The sequence below is a fragment of the Dermacentor albipictus genome, chromosome 8 (genome assembly GCF_038994185.2).
Source record: "Dermacentor albipictus isolate Rhodes 1998 colony chromosome 8, USDA_Dalb.pri_finalv2, whole genome shotgun sequence".
In the NCBI taxonomy this organism is placed as follows: Eukaryota; Metazoa; Arthropoda; class Arachnida; order Ixodida; family Ixodidae; genus Dermacentor; species Dermacentor albipictus.
In genome coordinates this window covers 79,014,378-79,029,914 of record NC_091828.1, presented here as the reverse complement: position 1 = coordinate 79,029,914, position 15,537 = coordinate 79,014,378, and the positions used below count along the sequence as shown (strand labels likewise).

The 15,537-nt window shown below is 47.5% G+C and overlaps 1 protein-coding gene across 2 annotated transcripts in view; it reads left to right on the top strand.

Annotated features, from left to right (window-relative positions):
* Positions 1 to 14,769, top strand: part of LOC135898678 (AP-5 complex subunit zeta-1-like) — a 62,109-nt gene extending 47,340 nt beyond the window's left edge. For both annotated transcript variants that reach the window (XM_065427777.1, XM_065427778.2), the window contains exons 17-18: positions 12,397 to 12,444; positions 14,633 to 14,769. In XM_065427777.1, the coding sequence (XP_065283849.1) occupies positions 12,397 to 12,444; positions 14,633 to 14,705 (121 nt within the window). In that variant the 3' untranslated portion in view covers positions 14,706 to 14,769. The remainder of the gene's footprint in view (positions 1 to 12,396; positions 12,445 to 14,632) is intronic.
* Positions 14,770 to 15,537: the final 768 nt, after the last annotated feature.

Sequence of the window (15,537 nt, the reverse complement as noted above, 5' to 3'; positions counted from 1 at the left end):
TTCGGATGCAAGAACCCTTCACCATACGATTTTCGGGACTTTTTGCCGTCATGGCAGGTCCGAAACGGCATTAATAAAACCACCACCACCGCCACCGTTTTGATTACCTCGTCGCTCCTCGAACGCTCTCGCACGCAGATCCGCAGGCAGCCGTAGCCACCACCGCAGCAACGCTAGGCCTAGCTGTTTCTGCGTTCGCTATTAAGCTTCTTGCCGTTCTGTGCCGTGTTTTTCATTGAAAGAATTCGCCGCTATCAGCAATGGCATCGACTCCGCCTTTGTGGCCCTCGCGATTGGCTTCCAAGCTCGGAAAGCACGACGCGTTGCATAATGCCGGTTGCCGAAAGTGAGCTTCGCCTCACTACAGCAATATTACGCAGTGAAGCGTGCGCAAATTATTGCGGTGAAGCTCAACAAGCGTGGGAAGGGGCAATTCTCACGGTACACGCGTACACCGGCTGCCTTTTGTCATAAGATGAGCACCGATGTGCCTAATAAGTATATTGGCAGGCTCTCAGAGCTTTTTCTGATGTTCTGCGGCATAAAATACATGCAGTGGCGTACCGACTATTTCTAGAGTGTGTGTGTGAGGGGGGGGGGGGGGGGGGCAAACCGCAGACGGTCTCACCTTTCGTTCTTTCTCTCTCTCTGTGTGTGTGTGTGTGTGTGCGTGTATGTATGTGTGTGTATATATATATATATATATATATATATATATATATATATATTGCCCATTACTATTACAATAAGTGAAATAGCCCGGAAATGCTGCTGTTATATGTATATTTAACCGACAGGGACCTATTTATCAATCACACATGGTGAACCATGGGGGCCCGAAAAATGAGCTGAATTTGCATTTATCTCTTACAGCTATATAAAATCTCAAGATGACACGGGCAAAAGGCAATGAGTGCACCCACAGTGGTCTCAGATCGCACCCAGTAGTAGCAGTACAGCATACATAAAAAGGCACATTTGCTACAGAGAATTTAAATAATTGAACAAATAATGTACTTGCTGTTTAAGTCTACAAGATAAATGTATCACTAGTTTAGGTAATAGTACTGTCGAGGTTATAGGCGATGACATACAATTAACATAAATTACTTGCAATATTCAAACATTAAAAAAAAGTGTACTCGCCATCTCGGCCTTGCGACAGTGGACATCCAGTGAACCTGTTAAAAACCACCACTAAAACTGCTGAAGGGGGTATGCAATGCTTTAGTGCTTTATAATGCCCCCCTCCCTACCCTTCCCACACACTCAATTTCCACTTGATTTGATATCTGTTGAGTTCATAGTTATTCCAGGGCAATGGGATAAATTCTTTGTTCGCAAAACACATTCATAAAGCTAAGGGGGGGTTTTTGGTAGTAATCGCAAAAGATTATTTCTTCCCTTGTTGTAATGCTTGGGCTCAATAATTAACCTTTGCAAGTAATTTGAGCGGATGATTCAATATATTTATTGAAGAAACGTAGCACGACTCACTTTACAATTAATGAATATTAGTTACTATATATTTACGATGGGTCACTATAAAATTCAGAGGAATTCTCCCACCTTGGCTTGCCTTCTATATGGAGTCTCCAGCAAATAGATAATCTTCGAAAATATTTGCTTCTGTATGCATCTCGTTTTTATTTGTATTTGAGAATGTCTCACTATGAGTTTTACGCATTTTTCCCAATATATCTTTTTTTTGGTGTGCATTTTACTAACTCCTCCCTTCTGTTTTCTTTTTGAATAAAATAAACACTACCCCTTACTATTCAAGCTGGATTAAGTAGTTTTTTTTTTTAGCATGCTTACTAGAGAGTGACACCTTCGGGCGACATGGTGTCAGTCCGTCTGTTGACATAAAACAAATTTCTGTGTCGTTCAGGGAATTTGGCAAAGGCACTCAGGGAAAAGCTGGAAAACTCAGGGAATTTGGAAATGTCAGCTTGGTAGACACCATGATCTTGCACAGCCTCACAGAATGTACACAGGCTGTGAGGTGATGTGACCAGTAATATCTACCTGTGTGTACAAAACAAATTAAAGGGTTTCAGGGCTTGTTTCAGCTAAGTCTGACGGTAGCTGAAGATCTTCCATGTTCATACCTTCTGGCAATAAAGCTCTTCAATACAGTGTGGTCAACTTATAACTGCTTTCATTAAGCATAAAAATCTAGCTGTTATAAGCAGTTTAATTTAATGCTGCTTTTAGACTGACCAGTGTACTGCTTTCTAGGAGTACAGGTATGGAATCTCATTGATACGATTCTGCTTAATGGGTTTTTCGGATAATACCTCTTTTTCCAGCCACTGGTCATACTGGTATTAGATCAGTTGGCTCTGCACAATTATGTTTCTCTTTCCTGTTTCACTGCCAGAGTGCAGACTTGACCGTGTCACCTAAAAATACTGAGTACACATCCTTCTGGTTTTAACTAGGGGTGTGTGTATCCCGGGTAGTATTTTTAATCGAATATCAAATTGAATTTAAAGAAAAGCTGAATATTGAATCGAACGTCAGAAAGTTTTTCAAATAAATGAAGGCTTAACATTTTGGACAAGAAAATATGGTGCTGCACAGGCTCAAGAGTCTCTTAGTATTGCAAAACAAGACTGTAGCAAGCTGTCAGTAACTTCAGTACAAAGAAATCAACATATACAGTGAAGTCTACTCTTCTTGAAGGGAACACCAAATTAGTATGCCGGCACTGGTTATAGCTCGGTTCTTATATACAAAGGTCTGGAAAAGGCTTTATCAATAGAATTTCTGTTGAATAGAATGAAGTGATTCTTTTACTCTGAAATTAATGAATTAGCAACATTCTGTTGTACTGAATACCGATGAGGTTCTCATTTTAGTAGTGGAACTGTACTGTAGTAGTACTGGAACTTTTATTTCCAATAAGGTTTGCTTTCTAGCCTTCCTCCCAAATACAGAAGGGCTATCCCAACTTCACGGCCGGTGAGTTATCGTAAGGATCAATGCTCCTCGCGCAGCCGGCGCCGACCGTAAAGAGCAGGCGCCATCTGTGCAGCGTCATTGTCGGGTTTGGCTTGATTTGGCACTCGTCAAATATTCTGAAATCTGGAGGGTCGCAGCAGGTTTGCGTGATGCTTGCACCTCCTCCCCCCCCCCCCCCCCCTTCTGCCCTTGCACAGTTCAAAGTGATTGAAACGCGATACTCGGACAACATGGCGTCCAGTACTTGTGCCACCGGTGGGCGATGGTGAGACTGAGATGATGCATTTTTTGTGTCACATGAACGCGAGAATCTTCTTTGATGCATCGTAACTGCATTCAGCCTCCTCAGCGATCACCTAGCCATCACCTGTGGCACAAAAAGTGCTGGCCACCATGCTGTCTGAGTATCGTGTTTCAATCGCTGAGCACTGTACAGCTGCTGTCTGCGCAGATGCATACAACTGGCTCGTATGGCACTTTCACGCCCGGCGTAAATTCAAAGCTAGTCTTGTGACGGGTTGCTAGAATTTACAGAAAGAGACTGATGTACGTCCATGAAATGCATCAGGAAGTATGGCACGTCACTGTCGCAAAGATGGCGGCCATGAACAACTTTGTTGTTGGCATCTCGTGCACTCGCTTTCGTTTGCGAGGTGGTTTGTTGGCTTTTCGAGTGTCACGCAGCTGCTATAGATCCACGTCTATTTGGCACCAAACCGCAACTTTATTTGCCAACGCCCGATGAAGCAACGCCGATTAAGCCTAATGGCTTAGACAGTGCAGCAGTGACAAAGCTTTGCTGCTGGATGATATCGTAATGAGCCGCAAGCCATTGTGGAATGTTCGTATCAATGATCGGTCCTGAGATCAGGCATGCGGGTTAGACTGACGGTTGTTGAAGTGGCCTGAAGTTCGTCGCCTTGTATTCAACACGATCTGCATGCTTATCGGGGGCTATTATATTTGCGCTGCTTTTTAAAGCGATAATGTATGTTAAGGGCCCCGTGTCACAGAAAATCTAGTATCGGCATCTGACATCGGTGTCCTCGTGAACGAAAATTCCTGTATACATTCAGGGACGTGTATATGCTGCACCTTCCGATATGACATGTGGTATATGCAGGTTATATTCCCACACCATTTGTTTGCTAAAGTGGCTCATACCTTGTCTTACATTCCTGACGAAGTTATTCCTCGGAATTTGGGAATGACAGCCCACAAACAAATGTCCAGAAACAAAACACTGCCAGTGCATGCCTTTTATGTTAAGCCTTTTCAGACTTAAATATTAAATGTGTAACACAATAGCAGAGTACAGAAAGTTATGTAATTTTTTGACATGGCTGTGCACTACCTCTGGGACAGGCCCAGGCAAGAGCCTACATTTCTACCAGAAACTTCGCCTTCATGCATAGCGTTCCCTGCCATTTCCCCAGTAAGCATTACGGTTACATAAACTGCAGTTGCCGGGAAGCGTGAGGAGCAGTCGGGGACCTTTGAATGATATTGTGTTCCACTCTTAAAGGCGAAGCTTAAGCATCCTCCAGATTTGTTGCAGTTCTCTTTGTTTGCGTTGCGTGACCATTTCCATTGGTCCTGTCAACCCGGATGAACCTCGTACCAACAGAGAGGTGACCCCGGTCAACGCGGCACCGTTCTGCGAATTGCGGCATTCAGGCACTGTGTGCTCCATCTTCGCATTCGGCCGACGTTGGGGAGTGCTTGCATTCACCGAGTCCGATACTGTGTCAGCCGGGGTAGCTCATCTGCGGCACGCTCGCTCGGACCTCCTTTTGCGCTGAAAACGAAGTGAAACGCTCGCTTGGGCGTCATCGTTCATGAGGGGCTCCATGGCTCACGCTACACTTGACGCTGCATGGGTCTCTACACCGAATGCATTGAATATTTGAAAAGTCTAATAGTAGATATTCGGTTTGCGAAACTAATTATTCGAACATAGAATATTCGATTCAATTTGGTGATCTTTGAGTATTCAGGCACCCCTAGTTTTAACAGTAAAAATTGGCACAAAATGTAGCTCTGCTTCTTGTATGAAAGTTGCATTTTCCGCTGCTATCAGGCAATGCTACGCAGCAGATGATTGGAGCAGCGGCAATGTTGAAACAGCTCTGACACATCGACAGCTATAATAATCTGCAAAACAGCAGGATCATCTTCACAGGTAAACATGAGTCTGAGCCTATGTCCTGCTGTCGGAGCCCTCACTCTTTGTGGCTCCAGCAAGAACTGCATGTTGAAGCGGCTACGACCTCGTACAAGCACTTTTTGGTGGATAAGCTGCATCATGAGCTGTCACACATTATAATACAATCTTTCACATCCTATGCATACCTCCGAACTCTCCCAAGTTTTCCATGAACTGTACTAATATTAGTGCTTGTTTAATCATTTTAATGTTTAATGTTATGGTGTTTAATTTAATGTTTAATGGTTTTAATGAGTTTAATGTTGCATCAATTTCTAGGAAAAATTCTGTTTGTGAAAGAAGTTCTTTTCGTCAGTTTCTGACCATATGGGAGACCATATTGTCACGTGGTAGTGACGGTGAAGAAAGAACGCAGTAGCAGTACTGTGAAAGACAAAACTAGCTTTTATTGGGCGAACCTGTGCCCACAAAACAGGCTACACTTAAAGCACAACGATAGCGGCGAACACGGTCGGCGATCGTCGGAAAAACTGATCAGCGGGTCAAGCGCGTCGGCTTTTATAGATCAGTCGTCGAATGTTCCAGATTAACTGATGGGACCCGCGTGTCTTCCACAAAGTTCTACACCATTTGTGTCACGCGATGAAATCTGATAACACAAGGTTCGGCGACAACAGACACGCGGATAGAAGCGTCGATAACTTTCCAGAAACGTCGGATACATGCAGGCGCGTCCCTCGCTCTGCGATTACAGTTGTTAAGCGGCGAAACGTGATTGCCCGATAAAGATAAGTACACGTGTCATTACCCCCCTCTTAAAAAGCATCGACCCGATGCTACAAAGAGAGCGAAACACAAAGGGCCACTTATTAAACATAAGTAACAAAACAACGAAAAGAAATAAAGTCCAAAGGTCAGTTACGCGAAGTCCCAAAGTTCGTCAACGCTGGTGGTACGGCTTGAGCCGCACAACGTGGACAATTTCAGGTCGTGAGCGGCGCCGCTGTGACAGCGAAATGCCGTCTGGCACGACCTCGTAGTCCAGTGCACCAATACGTCGGATGATCTTGTACGGTCCAAAATAGCGACGCAAAAGCTTCTCGCTCAGTCCTCGTCGGCGTATAGGGGTCCAAACCCAAACACGGTCACCGGGCTGGTACTCGACAAAGCGTCGTCGGAGGTTGTAGTGTCGGCTGTCGGTCCTCTGCTGGTTCTTGATCCGCAGGCGGGCGAGCTGTCGGGCTTCTTCGGCGCGCTGGAGATAGCTAGCGACGTCGAGATTTTCCTCGTCAGTGACGTGGGGCAGCATGGCGTCGAGCGTCGTCGTCGGATTCCTGCCGTAAACCAGCTTAAACGGCGTGATCTGTGTTGTTTCTTGCACCGCCGTGTTGTAAGCAAATGTTACGTATGGCAGGACGGCATCCCAGGTCTTGTGTTCGACGTCGACGTACATCGCTAGCATGTCGGCGAGGGTCTTATTCAGCCGCTCCGTAAGGCCATTAGTCTGCGGGTGGTAGGCCGTGGTCCTCCTGTGCCTTGTCTGACTGTATTTCAGAATGGCTTGGGTGAGCTCCGCTGTAAAGGCCGTTCCTCTGTCGGTGATGAGGACTTCTGGGGCGCCATGTCGAAGCAGGATGTTTTCGACAAAAAATTTCGCCACTTCAGCTGCGCTACCTTTCGGCAGTGCTTTAGTTTCAGCGAAGCGAGTGAGGTAGTCTGTCGCCACGACGATCCACTTATTTCCGGTTGTTGACGTCGGAAAGGGTCCCAGCAAGTCCATCCCGATCTGCTGGAATGGTCGGCAAGGAGGCTCGATTGGCTGTAGTAATCCGGCTGGCCTTGTCGGCGGTGTCTTACGTCGCTGACAGTCTCGGCATGTTCTGACATAATGGGCGACGTCGGCGGTCAGGCGCGGCCAATAATACTTTTGTTGTATCCTCGAGAGTGTCCGGGAAAAACCGAGGTGTCCAGCGGTCGGATCGTCATGAAGGGCGTGCAATACTTCTGGACGAAGTCCTGTCGGGACAACAAGAAGGTAGTTGGCGCGGACTGGTGAAAAGTTCTTCTTCACGAGGAGATTGTTTTGAAGCGTGAAGGAAGATAGTCCGCGCTTAAATGCCCTGGGGACAATGTCGGTGTGCCCTTCCAAATATTTCACCAGGCCTTTTAGCTCCGGGTCTGCCCGTTGCTGCTCAGCGAAGTCTTCTGCGCTTATCATGCCAAGAAAGGCGTCGTCATCTTCGTCATCTTGCGGCGGCGGGTCAATGGGGGCATGTGATAGGCAATCGGCATCGGAGTGTTTTCTTCCGGACTTGTAGGTTACAGTGATGTCGTATTCTTGTAGTCTGAGGCTCCACCGCGCCAGTCGTCCTGAAGGATCTTTTATACTCGCTAGCCAACACAAAGCGTGATGGTCACTGACGACTTTGAATGGTCTGCCATAAAGATAAGGGCGAAATTTAGCTGTAGCCCAAACGATGGCGAGGCATTCCTTTTCGGTCGTAGAATAGTTGCCTTCCGCTTTTGACAGCGACCGGCTAGCGTAAGATATAACCTGTTCGACTCCGTTTTTCCTCTGGACTAGAACGGCACCGAGGCCTAGGCTACTGGCGTCAGTATGGATTTCTGTATCGGCGTACTCGTCGAAGTGCGCAAGTACCGGCGGCGACTGCATGCGTCGTTTGAGTTCTTCAAATGCGTCGGCCTGCGGCGTTTCCCACTTGAACTCAACATCACATTTAGTTGGACGTGTCAACGGCTCGGCGATGCGTGAAAAGTCCTTGACAAAGCGCCTGTAGTAGGCACACATGCCAAGGAATCTACGCACTGCCTTCTTGTCGGTGGGCTGCGGGAACTTTGCGATGGCAGCTGTTTTCTGCGGGTCGGGGCGTACTCCGGATTTACTGATGACGTGGCCTAGGAACAGAAGCTCGTCGTAAGCGAAGCGGCATTTTTCTGGCTTCAGAGTGAGCCCTGATGACTTGATGGCCTCTAGTACTGTCGTAAGCCGCCTAAGGTGATCGTCGAAATTTTCGGCGAAGACGACGACGTCATCCAAGTAAACAAGGCAGGTCTGCCACTTCAATCCTGCTAACACCGTGTCCATGACGCGCTGGAAAGTTGCAGGCGCTGAGCAGAGTCCGAATGGCATGACCTTGAACTCGTAGAGGCCGTCTGGCGTGATGAAGGCGGTCTTTTCGCGATCTCTCTCGTCGACTTCTATTTGCCAGTAGCCAGACTTGAGATCCATCGACGAGAAGTACTTAGCGTTGCAGAGCCGATCCAATGCGTCGTCTATCCGTGGAAGAGGGTATACGTCCTTCTTCGTGATCTTGTTCAGACGACGATAATCGACGCAGAAACGTAGGGTTCCGTCCTTTTTCTTCACCAGGACAACAGGGGATGCCCACGGGCTTTTCGACGGTTGGATGATGTCGTCGCGCAGCATTTCGTCGACTTGTTCTCTTATAGCTTCGCGTTCTCGCAGCGAAACTCGGTAAGGGCTTTGGCGGAGTGGTCGAGCGTACTCCTCGGTGATTATGCGATGCTTGGCGACTGGTGTTTGTCGAATCCTCGATGTCGTCGAAAAGCAGCCTTTGTATCGTCGGAGCAGACTTCTGAGCTGCTGTTGCTTAATCACTGCGAGACTTGGATTAATGTCGTAGTCTGGTTCGGGAACCATGGTCGTTGGGGTAGATGCGGCGGAATCCGAGAGGACAAACGCATTACTGGTTTCCACAATTTCCTCGATGTACGCGATCGTCGTGCCCGTGTTGATGTGCTTGAACTCCGGGCTGAAGTTTGTCAGGAACACTTCAGTTTTCCCTCCATGCAGTCGAGCGATCCCTCTTGCGACGCAAATTTCACGGTCTAGCAGGAGGCGTTGGTCGCCTTCGATGACACCTTCTATGTCAGCGGGTATTTCGGTGCCGACCGAAATAACAATGCTGGAGCGGGGCGGGATGCTCACTTGGTCTTCGAGCACACTCAAGGCGTGGTGACTACGAGGGCTCTCCGGCGGTATCGCTTTATCTTCCGACAGCGTTATTGACTTCGACTTCAGGTCGATGACTGCGCCGTGTTGGTTCAGGAAGTCCATACCGAGAATGACGTCTCGAGAACACTGTTGGAGGATAACGAAGGTGGCAGGGTAAGTCCGGTCATGAATGGTTATCCTTGCCGTGCAGATTCCAGTCGGCGTAATCAGGTGTCCTCCAGCGGTGCGAATTTGAGGGCCTTCCCACGTAGTCTTAACTTTCTTCAGCTGGGCGGCGATGTGTCCACTCATTACAGAGTAATCGGCCCCTGTGTCCACTAAGGCAGTGACTGCGTGGCCGTCGAGAAGCACGTCGAGGTCGGTGGTTCTTTGTCTGGCGTTGCAGTTAGGTCATGGCGTCGGATCATGGCTGCGTCGTGTTGAACTGAAGTTGAAACGTCGCGTCGTCAAGTCGTCGTTCGTCGGTGTAGTCTCGCCTTCCTGACTTCGTCGGGACGGCGGCGTGTCGTTGTTATGTCGTCGAGATCGTTTCTTCGTCGTCTTCGTCGGCGGCGGAGGATCTTCGTCAGTTCGACGAACAGCAACCGCACCTCCATCGGTTGCTGCTTTTAGTTTTCCGGATATGTGCTCGCTGACCGGCCCCGGGCTGGGCCAGTGTACGGTCGGCGCTGCGGTGACAGGTAGCGGCCTGGTGACGGTGAACGGGATGGTCGTCGAGAGTTCCGCTGAGTGGCGGCTAGGTAATCGGCGATTTCACGTGGGCGCTCGCCAAGCTGTGGACGCGGCGCGTCGACGGCGAACCCTCTCAGTCCCAGGTCGCGGTATGGGCATCGGCGGTACACATGGCCGGCTTCTCCGCAGTGATAGCAGAGCGGGCGGTGGTCGGGGGCTCGCCAAATGTCCGTCTTCCTCGCGTAGGTGCGCTGGGCGACGTATTGGCGTGCTGGCTGCGGCGGCGGCGGCGGCGGCGGACGACGGAATTGCGGCGTTGCAGGATCCTGGCGCGGTCGCGCAGGGGGGCCTTGACGGCGGGCGACGGCGGCGGCGTAGGTCATTGCCTCCGGCTGCGGTGATTCTGGTTCCACCTCAGGAACTCCAAGGGATCGGTGCACCTCTTCTTTTACGATGTCGGCGATCGAGGCCACTTGAGGCTGCGACGAAGGCAAGACCTTGCGCAGTTCTTCGCGCACAATGGCCCTGATGGTCTCGCGCAGATCGTCTGTGGCCAGTGATTGAATTCCTGCGTAGTGGGTAGAGCTCGTACGGCGGTTGAATTGCCGGTTCCGCATTTCGAGTGTCTTCTCAATGCTGGTTGCATCGCGAAGGAACTCTTCTACGGTCTTCGGTGGGCTTCGTACCATTGCGCCGAAAAGTTCTTCCTTCACACCACGCATGAGAAGGCGGACTTTCTTCTCTTCGGGCATATCCGGGTCGGCGTGGCGGAAGAGACGTTTCATTTCTTCCATGAAGATAGCGACGTTCTCGTTCGGTAGCTGCACTCGGGCGTCCAGCATGGCTTCGGCCCTTTCCTTGCGCACGACGCTCGTAAAGGTGCGCAGGAAGCCGCTACGGAAGAGGTCCCATGTCGTTAAGGTCGACTCCCGGTTCTCAAACCACGTTCTGGCGGCGTCTTCTAAGGCGAAGTAGACATGCCGCAGCTTGTCGTCGGAGTCCCAGTTGTTGAATGTCGCGATTCGCTCGTAGGTCTCTAGCCAGGATTCCGGGTCTTCAGTCGCTGCTCCATGGAAGGTCGGTGGGTCCCGGGGTTGTTGTAAGATAACGGGGGACGCTGCGGCAGCCATTGAGGTTGTCTTGACCACGATCTTCTTTGTCGCCTCAGGTAGAAGTCCGTGCTCTGGGGGCAGTCCTTGCAGTCTGCGGCTAGCACGCTGGTCTTGGGCGGTGTCGGTTTTGTCCTCGGGCTTCGGGCTTGGATCGCGGCTTTGCGGGGGCGTTCGGTACATGAACGCACTAGCACCTCCACCAGATGTCACGTGGTAGTGACGGTGAAGAAAGAACGCAGTAGCAGTACTGTGAAAGACAAAACTAGCTTTTATTGGGTGAACCTGTGCCCACAAAACAGGCTACACTTAAAGCACAACGATAGCGGCGAACACGGTCGGCGATCGTCGGAAAAACTGATCAGCGGGTCAAGCGCGTCGGCTTTTATAGATCAGTCGTCGAATGTTCCAGATTAACTGATGGGACCCGCGTGTCTTCCACAAAGTTCTACACCATTCGTGTCACGCGATGAAATCTGATAACACAAGGTTCGGCGACAACAGACACGCGGATAGAAGCGTCGATAACTTTCCAGAAACGTCGGATACATGCAGGCGCGTCCCTCGCTCTGCGATTACAGTTGTTAAGCGGCGAAACCTGGTTGCCCGATAAAGATAAGTACATGTGTCAATATGGTGAAAGGACACTATAGTAGGGGGATAAGTGCTTCAAGCAAAATAATTAGACAACATTTTGCCTACAACAAGCAAAATCGGTGACAGCAAGATAGCTGACTTTTTCACTGTGGTCTAAAAAACAGTGGGGTTGCTTTTCAGTGTCTGTTTGCTGTTGCTTGTGTGATTTGTTGAAAGGTGAAGCATTGTTAATGACTTGTCTAGGTATTCCAAAAAAGATATGTGCTCAAGACAAACTTAAAAACCAAATATGTGTTCCCCCCCCTCTAATATTGTGTCCATGAGGCTTTTATGTATATCTTAATGTTCATGTGTTGGCAGGTATGCCTATGCACATTTATGCTATGACGTTATTTTACATGTGCCATCACACACCTGTTTTTAAATTTTTTGGTGCCTTTCGCAGCACAATTTCTTTTTAGCATTACTATTTTGATACTTTCAATGACATGCCTTTGAAAAACCATGCAGATCATAAGCATAGTCAGTGCTTTTTGGACAGTGGTGCCCTCGGGCAGTTAAAGAAGTGTAAATCATCAAAAATATATGGTTAAATTAGATGCCGTTCCTTCAAATGGCCACACTTCACTTCTGCAGTGTTTTGTCACAGAGCATTCCATTTTTCAACAGGTAGGTCTCATATCGAAAAACTCAGGCATTGGGTAGCTCTTTCAGAATGAGTAATAGGATTCACTATTTAAACTGCATTATATGTTATACCTTTTTTGTTGTGTAGTTCTCGGCTCCATTTTTTTTTTGTTATGCTCTTGAGCCAATTAATGCAGTGAGCTTCCTGCAAATGAATTTAAAAGTGTTTGAGACATTTTCTTCCTCCTTCCTTTGCTTAGTGCTGCCTCAGACATATTGACACCTCCAAAGGAAGAGGAGCTCAAAAGGTAGGCTTTGTTGCACTAGGTTCTTCAATTTGTCATTGCTTTCTATGCACAAACTTGGATTCTTTGCTACACAGAACAGGATGGTGCGCCCCTTGAATTTTATAGACAGGCAGTGAGCTTATTTCCTAAAATATGATAGCTTTTTATTTCTTCACTGTAAGAATTTTGTGGAAAAAGAGAGCATTGTTACTTAATGAGCAAGTGCACATTCATTGATCCATGTGCATACTTGGGATTTAAAAGGATTGAGCATGATGCTCGGTACTGTTGAACTTTCATACCATGCACACATGCATGGATGCACACACAGAAAACCAGAAAGTCAACCACGTTAACATCAGTCAAGAACAGCTTGATTGTGCCAGCAGTGGTGAACACTATTTGAAGACCATCTTATCAGGAGATGAGACCTAGGTGTTCAATATAAACGTCAAAGCCAAGGTTCTGTTTCATAGTGGTAGGAGCAAGAATCGCCCCAAACCAAAGAAAGCTTCGATTAGTTTATCTTGCATGAAGGTGATGCTTGTGCTTTTTTTTGGCAGGCAGGTATGACAGTTTCTTTTTTTGACTATGTGTATTTTTCATGTGGACAGGCAGCAAACAAGGAGTTTTATGTAGTATTCCCGAAGTGTTTTAGCGAAGCCATGTGCTGGAAGAGACCTCAGCTGCTGGCAAACCAGTTGTGTGTTGCACCACGGCAACAAGATGAAAACGATTTTACTCCAGCCAGCCTGGTCTCCAGATATGGCTCCAGTGGACTTCTTAAGGTTTCCCAAGTTGAAGTCTGCTTTGAAAGGAGGCTATTATAAGACAAATTTGCAGGATTAATTCGCTTTTCTTAAAGAAGTGTTCCAGAAGGTATTGTAAATTTGTAATAAATATTTAGAGTGGATGTTGCTAACAAAGGGAACTACTTTGAAGACAACAAGCTTGGTTAAAGTGTAGAAGAATCAAGAGCTTGGTGAGTTGGTATACACTAGAACCTCATTGATATGATCCCATTTCATATGATTTTCCAGTGCCAGCGTTCGCGATTGAGAACACAAAAAGTGAGCCAATACAGTTAAGTTTCTTTTTTATCATTTCAAATGTTCCCAGAAAACACCATCTTTTGGTGCCAACATTCAGTAAATCAACAAACAGCGATTGTAATGGTACATTTTCTGGCTGCTAGTTCCCACGTGAACCTGAAAAGGTCCGAGGCACTCGCGATCTGGGGCAGCAGTAGGCACCTGCCACGGCAGCTTCTCCGCAGTACTCACCCACCTATGTCTCGTGAAAGTGGCTGCACACACCAAGTTTCCTCTTCCGGTACCAGCCATTCTCCATACGGGTCGTCGCACGTCCCATATTCAGAGCTATCGCTGCCAACCCTATTGCGATGAGCGTGTCTGCACAGTTAAGTTTACACGGCCGCTGCGTTCAAGCGTAATGCAAGGTGTCGGAACAGTGCAGAATGGCGACGTATCAGATGGAGACATAATACATGGGAGTCAATGTGATTCGGGTTGGGACTGCAAAAAAGTGGCCTAGCAGCCTGGAAAACGCAACAGTGAGGAATGTATCAATGTGGTTCCAGTGCATACGACAGTTACTGAAGGAACATTCAATACTTAAGCTGGCTTGTTGGTCTAGATGCAGTTGGCCTAGTTATGTGCAGTGTGTGGTTGTGAATTTGCACTGGGCATTTAGACTGCAAATGGCAAGGTCCATGCACATAACAGTTGCCCCAACGTTTTTGACATTCCACCGCATATTGCAGTACCACAGCGCTGCATGGGGCTATTTTTTCTGTGAACACTAGCTTTGGATCTTCTAAATGACCTTGCTTCTAAACACCTTTTTAACCAAAGAATTTCAGTGACGTTTGCTCGGTACAGGAAGACACCTAATTTCCAGGTGGGGTGACAAATATTTCATTAACAAATCGTCCTCTGCCAATGAATGTTAAAATGCCTTAAGTACAGTCTGGACTTGAACTATTGCCTGCCAGCCTCCTTTTATAGCTCTCTGCAGTGATAGCGGCACTCTGGTGGCAGCCCCAGATTTGTTCTGCAAACCAAATTGAATGAACTACATGTTCGATTTTTATCTAATGGGGCTGGTCTTTTTAGCAGTGCGCTCGTGTGATTGGGAAATTGCACTTTCATGAAAGTCATCAGTTCACAAAGAAAACTTTGTTCCGCAGGCGACATGAGGACTTGGCACAGCTGCCTGCCCTGGTTCGTCTAGTCACTGCCGTCATGTCTACACAGGAGTAACCTTCGTGGTGGGCCTCTCGTTTGTACAGTCCTGTTTTTGATATACATATTTGTTTTGTACCGACCTGCTGTTTCTCGTGTTCACTTAGCATTCTGATGAACCTTGTAACGATGCACACACAATAAGGTGTGTGTGCTCCTTGGCTTTGTGGAACTGACGCCTACTGTGGCACCATCTCTCTGATTGTCCACAAACTTTTGACAGCGATCACATAATCACTGCATGCTCGTCTAGATTGGCGAACTTGGTGCACATGTCCTTTGGAACACACAAGCCATGTAGTTGCTATATGCCAATTTTTTTGGCATTGGACTGGGAATTTACGTTGACAATTCATGGCAGGGCATTTGTCAAAAGGATTTGATTAAATGTGCCTTTAGTATGCTTATACAAAGAAGTTATTGATTGTTGCATGCACTGTTGCATGGAGTTTTCAGAGATGTGTTACCATGCATAGAAGAGCATGGCCCGGAGTGGTGACAAGTGAGTTCTGGGCACTACATTGGCAACTACATTACTTGTAATTAAATGAAGTAATTTATATAAAATGAATGTTACACGGGTTGTAAATGTTCAATGATGATTCCTCCGACGCTTCACCGGAATCTTGAACAGAAGTATTTTTTTTATGGAAATGTGCAAACGGAGAGAGTGTCTGTGTTGGTATTGAAGCTTACCTCCTGGCTACAAGTAATCTTAATTCCTCCTACCTTCCCGAATAATGAACCCATTTAAAAATTATTTTAATAGGATGCTTCCTAAATGGCACCCTGCAACTTGTAGTGTATAACCAAAATTTCTAATGGGGCCTGGTGAGGCACCCTTTAAGGC